Here is a 9,086-nt window from a genome sequence, read left to right as displayed (position 1 = left end):
CACTAAAATTTTCACTAGATGGCTTAATGCTTATTGTAATTTTGAGCATCGTCGATGTCGAAATTGAGTCGTTGCTGAAATCATCGTCGTCAAAATCATCCTCATCCTCACCTGCGTGCTTGTGGTCGTCTTCACCATCACCTCCGTGCTCACCCTCGCCACGTTTGTGACCGACGGCATCGACCCCGTCGCCACCGGCATGCTCTGATATATGTCACACTTGCCATTTGGTCCACTATTGTTGGTTATTTGAATATGCAATTTTAGTCTAATTGAAGAATAAGTATGTAGCTAATGATATACGGGTCTCGTATATAAAAAAATTATGAAGGCTCGGATATGGAAACTCTAAATTTCCATGCCTTCAAAAGCAGCAGGACAGGGACGAAAGATGTTGAAGAGTGAAGACCAATGCTCATCGCGCAGGAAAGTCCATTTCCGAAACCTGCTCTTACATACATTATGCCATGTATTTTCCATCATTTTTCTTGTGAGCTTGGTCATATTTCTTGTAGCAGTTCGCTGCAATAGAACAATAGAGAAAGTCGCAATCTCTTGTACTCCAACTCGGTTCCTGATTAATGAACTGTATTGCACTCATTTTATAATAAAAAGGGCAGCCCGATGCACGTAGCTCCTGCTTGTGCAAGTTTCGGAGAAGGGTCCAGCCACTTTGGGTCTTTTGTACGTAGGTTTTTCCTACATTTCTACAAGAGGCTATTTTCAGGATTCGAACCCGTAACCTCATGATCACAAGGCAACAGCTTTAGCACTGACAATAAAATATAAGATAGAATATATATAAAAAAATTAGCCATATAAGAAGATAGGCGCGAGTAAAACAAACGTTGAAATAGCAAAATCTGGTGGAGCAAGCAGAACTTTGGTGATCTGCCAAAAATGCCAAACACAACCTCAGTGTTGTTGTCTCTTGAGAAGGAGTTCCGCTTGAGAAGAGGTGACCTTGCACTTCACGGCCAAGAGCCCAATACCACGCGAGGTGCAAACGGTTTTTTTTTTCAGCCACACAGACACAGGACCTCAGATGTGCTCTGACACGCACTGTTTGCCTTTTATATAACAACAGTTACATACAAGAATGCAAACAAGTCTTAAAATGGCAATACAGTTACTTTGTGGCATGAATTTTACAGGAAAAGAAAAACAGGGGTTCAATGAAGCTTTACATCCTTGCGTTGCATGCTCCGTAACATTTCACTCCTCGAAATACGTATATTTAGGTAAAAAGGTAAACCAAGTCCATTAGTCTGAGCTAAATAAATACTCCCACCATGGGACGGAGGGAGTATTTGTTAATTGAACTAAAATCACGACATTTTTTTGGATCGGAGGGAGTATTATTAACCAGGACTGATCGCATAGCAAAACAGACACGAGAAAACTATATTCAGGCGGTCAATTTTAATTTTATTTAGTTGAAGTTGCCGACCTGTCGGATTCGAACCGACCAAAGGAGAGCACGGGGGATTTCCCATCCCTGTGCTGCCACCCACGCTCTTCCGACCGAGCTCAAAGCCGGTGACACAAACAACCACTTGTTACACCTACTAGTAGGCTTAATAAAGACAGGACATTAACAAAGGATTATTTAGTTAAGTATGTTGTTTGTTTATATGACATGAAATGGCTAGTGTCACAAAATATATTTTTAAAAACAACTACTAATAATTGTGATTTTGTATAGAGAAACCACATGTTAGCACAAGGATTTGGCGTACGAACATCTGCTGCTTTTATACGTGTGTGTGTGTATATATATATAGTATACTATACAACTAATAACACCCACAATAAAATCAAAATATAATCCACAGATCTCCTTGGGTTTGGTGTTCACTTTCCTTGCTCTCTCTTGTCCAAGCGATTGGGCCCGAATTTTTTTAAGTTTTCCTCACATAAATAAATCTTTGGTCCATGGAATGGGCCCAGCAAGGCAGATCAGCGTTTCCTAGGCGCTCAAATACAAATCATACGCTTGCAAATGCTTCTAGATGATTGACGTTTGATGGATGATCCAACATTTATCCACGCTTCCAGTGGACATGGTTACATTTACAGTGTACCATTAAAATGTAATTTTTCTCCACTGACATAAATTTTCTCCACGGTTGATTTTGTCCTGGAAGTCTACAGCATGCACGAACAGGTGGGCCAAGGCTAACGGGACAGAGAACCAGAGGCCATATACCAACAGTGTGACGCAAGGTCTGATGTGTTCTGTCATACTAGTGACTTTATTTGGGGGCTCAACCCTTCACACGTCATGCAAAAAAAGGAACTTCCTACGTCGGTTGGTCATTAAAGCTGCTATGAAAAATATACTGTCTGTTTATGTATTGACAGTGAAAATAGCTGTTAGTTTGGTTGTACTCCCTCCGTTCCTAAATGTAAGTCTTTGTAGAGATTGTACTATAAACCGCATACGGATGTATATAGATGCATTTTAAATTTAGATTCATTCATTTTGTTTCGTATGTAGTCCACCTAGTGCAATCTCTACAAAGACTTATATTTAGGAACGGAGGGAGTAAATAGGATCAATAAATCTAGCATAGCCACAAACGATTGCACGCTCACGTCACACCCCAAAATGCCAAGCGGAGCCATGTGGCTTCACTGAGCTTGAGCTTCCATGGAAAGATGGTAACAATGGGCGTACGTGTTCGGCCTGTGCCCAAACTAACCATGAATTTTGTCCTGCTGGCAGAGCCTAAAAGCTTGTCACATGCTTGGATGATTGCCAAAAGCTTGGTCTTTTCTCGCATGCCACAACTATGTATTGGCTTGGCTATCCATGGGCACAACTCCTGGCTTAAGATCTCCTTTTTTCCGGGTTTGTCTATCTATGTCTAAGTCGACTGAGATTTTCAGTTCAGAAGAGTGCATTTTTAGTTTAGTGAAGTAGCGCAACTTACATTTTATTTTTCACCAAAAGTTGCGCTTCTCTAAGAGAATCTCAGTCGACTTGGAAGTAGCAACGCCGGGTTTTTTTCTTCTTCTTTTTCTTGGCAAAGCCAGCTGATTTAGCAACGCACCAAACTCGAATTACCCATTATTTTCTTTGGGATATGCCGAGCCTGAGACCTGCGGGCCTCTTCATATTCTTGCCTGCTTTGGACTATTTCCCCGTTCCTGCTCGCTTTTGCAGTGAGATTAGCATGCACACCTGCATCACGGGTTGGGGCTACACAAGCAAACAGATTAAGAATGCACTTACTTACACTGGTGGATTATGCATGTCTCGGGCGAGAAATCAAGCAACCTGCAAGAACGCCATCCTGTGGTTAACACAGAAGTCAGACCAAATATAAGCAATGCAATTAGGGGAAATAATTGGTGGCTAATACAGGCAGGAGATGAACACATACCACACTGGTTCCGAATAGTTTGTGGATAGAAGCATATACATTCACATTCATACAGGGCGTCTCTACATACAAACCCCACGGATGACAGATAGAGATATATATGTATGTACCTGCAACAAGACGAGCAGGTCCATGAATAAACAACACGGCTTACCCAAAGACAGGATACAACTGCGCCCAAGAAAACAAATTTTATAGTGTGATTTATAACATATTAAAGCATGTGTGCAATGGCTCTGACAGGATTTCTTGTCAATCCCAAGAAAATGGGTCCGACGAGAGTTGTATCATCAAAAGTTCCAAGCGACAGTGTTTCCCTGCTCAAAGCAACTAAAGCCAAAGCAAAGAAAAGGCCCAAATCTGATTCATGCTGATCCGGGTGCAAAAGCTGGCCATGTTGGTAGGTACATCTTCCGTATGTAGGGGATACACGGAGAAGGCATCACACCACAGGCCCATCAAGCAGGAAAGGAGATTCCCTGCCATGCATGTGCAAGCAAGCGACAAGGCTATTTCCTTCCATACTGACATGCACGCAACTAATATGCATACTTCGTTCAAGTTGATCAAACACAGCAGGGGCAATGCATCCGTGACATTCTAGCATTGGGGCAAAGAGCATAATCCTCACAAGATGAAGGCAAAACTTCATTATTGCTTGCCTTTCTGTGTTTCATCTTTTACAGGCTACTAGTTAGATTTACTTCTCGTCCAATAACCACAATGTAATCTCTATATCTTTCAATCGGTCAAATGTAATTAATCATAGTGTTGGGCTGTTTGGCAATGTACAAGATTGTGGGTTTTCCAAATCTATCCAGATATGAGCAAGAACATTAGTATTAACCTTGTCAGCAAGTAACCAACCATCCACTAGCTCCGCCCACGCTGAACTCACTTGTCCTCCTCTTCACTCTCACCAGACCAGAGGGAGAAAGCTCACTTGCAGTCTTCCACAAGGCAGTGGCGAGCTGGCAACCAATAGTCGGCGATTGTGCCTTACTCTGGATAGCCTGAATTAGCAGCTCATCTAGCCTAAAATAGTGTAGTTTGTTCTTCATCACAGGGTAAGAAACTGTAATCTCCCCAAAACAGCATGTTCCACCATCCTGTACTTTAGTGTAAAATCCTGCCCAGGGACAAAAGGAAGACAATAAAAAACTCTAGATCTCCAGCAAGTCGTTTTCAAGTTAAAGATTCAAAAGAAACTCCAAAGTTGCCAGCAATGCAGATATAATGATATGGAAATAAAATGATGGCATTAGCCCACTAGAAGTTGGCCGCTGGTGCTGGATCAAGCCTAAAGGTACATGTAAGTAGCTCAGTACCCAACCATATATGAATATATGGAAGGTCATCCATATACAGGTAAAAGTTACATTACACTCTTACAAAGTACTTGGGTTGCTGAAGTCTAAAATAACTGATTTTATCAATCGGGATCTTTATGTCAGAAATATTAACAAGAAGGCATGCAATTGTGCGAGCTTGGACTACAAAGTAACTCGTTGACATTCCGTGTTCCATGTCATCTCTACACTATTAAAGGGGGATCTGCTGTCGTCGTGATGGTTCCACCTCCTTACCACGTACGATTCCCTCACCCATCATTTTTCCCATCCCAGGGATCTGTCGTCATCGTGATGGTTCCACCTCCTCCTTACCACATACGATCCCCCTTCCCATCGTTTTTCCCATCCCCGCCGATCCCCACCATTTTTTTCCGTAACAAAAAGGAAACAACCCAACCCACGCACACACGTCTCGCCTATGTGATCCCTAACTGCCACGGGCCACTTACCTCTACACATGCACGATCTGCTAGGGCGAAAGAAATTGCTACCCTACTGTCGCCTCCTATCGCACTCCCTTCGTCGTCATGCTCGCCGTCGTGCCAGCCGCCTTATTGCCATGGTGTCCCTCCCTCCCTCCCTCTCACGATGGTTGTGCGGAAAGCGATCGGAGGGCATGGCCGGCAGCAGCACACGGAGGCTCGCAGCGGCACTTGTGGTTCATGCTTGCGGCGGCTGCGGAGAAACGTGCACAAGCCCAGGCAGGCAGCAGCCAGGAGCAGCGGGCGAGACCGAGGACAGGCTGTGCTCATGTTCGTCTCTCCCCTTCTCTCCCTCATATGCGATGTGCTTCCTCCTGTACACTACTCTCTTTACCTCTTGTATTTTTACTTTTCAAGCAACCTCTTTGCCTCTTGTATCCTGTAGCCCTAAGTATGACTTGTGCAAATCAAGATGAAAAATCTAGGTGGAGAGTTTGATGAAGGTATTTTTTTTCTGGTCAACAAAAATCAAGTTTGTTCCTACACTTTGATATTATGATTTGTGGTATAGTAAACACCATTGCTGCTTATTCAGTAAATATGAGAATATAAATGGGTAGCATGGTCTAATAAATAGATTATGGTACTTTTCTGCAAGTTATTTTATGAATGATAAAGATACAAAATTTATCATGTAATATTCAGATCTCACATTTATCTCTATACACTTATGGCATCAAAGGTCTTTTGTTTCCTAGAAACCGAAAATAGATACAAGATCAAGGGGCTGTTTGGTTTGTGACTAAGATTGCCAAACGTTGCCGCATCTAATTCTAAGGTTAGGCAAGTTTGACCAACTTAGGTGAGTGTTTGGTTGAAGCCACACCTTAGGCAAGCCACAATATGGCCCCACGTGACATACACACGAAAAGTGTGGCAAGATTCCCTCAGGCTTGCCAACTTGTGGCTCTCATTTTGTTGAACTAATCTAAGGCAAGCTTGGCAAAAATGTGTGGCAAAATATGAATGCAAGGCCTAGAACCAAACAGCCCGCAAGTATTTTGTATGTTTTTTTCAAACTGAAAATTCTAATATTTATCTAGCAATCTTTTGCAGGTTGTGAGGCTGCTCCATCATTCCATATTGTCGAGCTTCCTAAAAATGGAGGGGACTTGTTGCAGACTCATAATCTATGATCTCACGTGTTACGTTTTTGGTACCATTTATTTGTCGAACATTTTTAAGAAATTTGACTCTTCGCACTACTAGATAAGTGGCAGCATTCAATATGTAGTTCTACATGAGTTTATCATCATTATGTAAATATGGTTTTGGAATCTTTCACAAGCGCAACAAAACAAACATGATAAGCTCTGCTAAGCTTTCATATTAATGCTACTTATTGTAGACATGCTAATAAACTACTAAGCTTTCATATTAGAATTTTAACGTTCCGTAAGTACTTTCCTTTACTCCCAGTTTTGTAGGTATAATGATCAAGGTCCAGATTCACTAATTAACTGATGGATTTGTGCAAATATTTTGAGGTCAAGCGAAAAGAAAATCAACTTCTTGATTTCACGATTTAGCGAACATGATCAAAGAGTTGTGTAGTCATGAGGACGCCAACTTCACACTGGAATACTTAACGTAAGGAGTCATGAGGCTGGAATATAACACTTCTTTACCTTCTACTTATATTTGCTACAGTGAAGGAGAAACTATCTATCTTGAACACTATGTGTCATTGTTGTATTGTGTAAATTGTAGCCATGCACCCGTAAGTATTAAAGCTAGGAAGGCATGAAGCAGACTTTTATTTTATGTACTCCATTCTTCCCAACATGTAAAGCACTTACTTTGGAGGACACGACTTTGACCTGTTGTATATGCCAAAGTACGTGGACTGAACATGTTTAAAAGGTATGGTAGTATTTCTCTTGAAAAATAATTTTATTCCATATGTGTATACTAATTTTATAGCCATACACTAAGTGAAAATAATAGTCAAAGTTGTGTGACGAGGAACATAAAAAGGCAAGCGGGCCCTACATTTTGGAAGGAGAGAGAATACTATACATTTTTGGAAGAAGGGGGTATTAGTTTATTGGTGTCACTTAATATCTAATTGTTTTGTTTCAAATATAAGTGTCAAATTGAGTGATTAATTTTGCTTTCCCATGTCATGCATGTGCCTCTAACCTTTACTTGTTCTGATGTACCTGGACCGTAGAACCTTAATGTTCTACACTCCCAACTACACCATGCGACAGGTTGCTTCAATAAGGCTTTTGTCGGCAACGCCAAGAAAATGTTGTGACTTATACAAGAAATGAATTCTAAAAGTAATGGTCTTGTCACTAAAGTTTTAGATGTAATTTAACTTTTCAAAAGTTGTTATCCAAAAATATATTTTTGAATGCTTCAATCTCGTAACACTTCTATGATACAGTTCAATAAACAATGCATTAGCTATAACTAAATGGATCAAATAACCTCATACACCAAAGTAAGCACATCAAACATTGAGTACTTCCATCATCTGATCGATAAATCGTCACTATTTTATATCCTCCCATGGCAACACACGGGCGTTCAACTAGTCTCTGTAATAACACAATATGACAGAATTGCATTTGATTATCTGACTGCACAACACCCCCATACGGCTTCAGTAATGGAGTTAAACTGATCTCAGAAATGGAGATATATAAAATGAATGAGGGGACTGTGAACCATTGCTAAACCAATCGGATTACTTCCCCATTGACCTAGATTTCTCGAACCCACACCGAAATGCATGTAGTTTGTATTAGAAGAGGAACGCTGAGAAGGGGACAACATTGCCCATTGTCCTGGAAATTAAGTTCATTATAGCAATCAGCTGAGCATTTGCAGTTCCATATAATGAAACCTACATATGCTGTCCAACTCTGGCAAAAATTCTAACCCAACGATAATACTAACACCCAAATTTAGGGCACACAATAACGTAACACAATGATTTGCCACTTCAAAGAATGTCTACTGATGATATGGCTATGCTACATTTTTTCTTATCGAGGAATACCATATCAAATTCTTTGGAGCAGATTATTGTCGGCTTTCAGCTTTTCACCAATAAGAATGATAGCTAAACAGACGACAAAGTATAATGTAAATGCTAACTTCTGAGCCTAACATGGAAATACTTGTAACTGTAGCATTACCTCAGTAATAAGCTTGACTTCTTAGTTCATTGATCCACGGCACCTAAACAGCCAGCACGTAGTTAGCAAGTGAATGAGTAAAAGAGAAATATCCTAAAAATGGCACAAACAACTATCTCGATAAAATAAGGATAAGATTAAAATAAAACAAAATTTAATGGTAGCATAAATATTGTATCAGATGAATAAACACATGAAATTATTCTACGGGCACTCTCAAGCTCCAAAAAAATTGAATTTGAGTACTGGCTATTTGTGCTCAGGTCCACATGACGGTGGAACAGTCAGTGGCAAGCGCAGAATTTCGGAACACATCCCAAGCAAATTACAGGAAATAGCACGACAAAGAAAATCAATGAGAAAACAGACGTCATTCAATTTAGCAACATATGAATTCATATGTATGTAGATCATAGTTTAAAATCTTGTTGGCTAATCAAAGTGGATAGCAGGAGTATCAGTTCCTGGTGAGAGTGTCATTTCCAGCTGTCAATTGTTTTGTAGTTTATTCTCTATTAGATCATACTGAAACTTACATAATACTGAAAGTTTAAAAGAAGAATGAAGGTTCACAGCAATCAGAGCAGTAACCAATCCTGTGGAGGTGTAGATTTTTTTTTGGGGGGGGTGTTGAGTGAAGTACAGAAATGGTATCGATTCTGTAGCTATCAACAGTTCAGTGAAAATTATTCCTGTGCAAGCAATTCCTTAGCA

General features: G+C 40.5%; 2 protein-coding genes across 2 annotated transcripts in view; both read right to left on the bottom strand.

Annotated features, from left to right (window-relative positions):
* Window positions 1-2,497: 2,497 nt before the first annotated feature.
* LOC119299000 lies at window positions 2,498-4,359 on the bottom strand. Its single transcript, XM_037576315.1, has 4 exons — window positions 4,237-4,359; window positions 3,390-3,499; window positions 3,239-3,299; window positions 2,498-3,153 (listed from the first exon to the last, which is right to left on the bottom strand). Exons 1-4 carry the CDS (start codon window positions 4,257-4,259, stop codon window positions 3,045-3,047), a joined length of 303 nt encoding a protein of 100 aa, XP_037432212.1. The 5' UTR covers window positions 4,260-4,359; the 3' UTR covers window positions 2,498-3,044.
* Window positions 4,011-9,086, bottom strand: part of LOC119299001 (histone-lysine N-methyltransferase ATXR7-like) — an 18,581-nt gene continuing 13,505 nt past the window's right edge. Inside the window, exons 19-20 of the mRNA XM_037576316.1 lie at window positions 8,373-8,415; window positions 4,011-4,518 (exon numbers count right to left, since the gene is read on the bottom strand). Of these exons, the coding sequence (XP_037432213.1) occupies window positions 8,394-8,415 (22 nt within the window). The 3' untranslated portion in view covers window positions 4,011-4,518; window positions 8,373-8,393. The remainder of the gene's footprint in view (window positions 4,519-8,372; window positions 8,416-9,086) is intronic.

The sequence above is a fragment of the Triticum dicoccoides genome, chromosome 5A (assembly GCF_002162155.2).
Source record: "Triticum dicoccoides isolate Atlit2015 ecotype Zavitan chromosome 5A, WEW_v2.0, whole genome shotgun sequence".
In the NCBI taxonomy this organism is placed as follows: domain Eukaryota; kingdom Viridiplantae; phylum Streptophyta; class Magnoliopsida; order Poales; family Poaceae; genus Triticum; species Triticum dicoccoides.
This window is presented reverse-complemented; position numbering and strand designations above follow the sequence as displayed.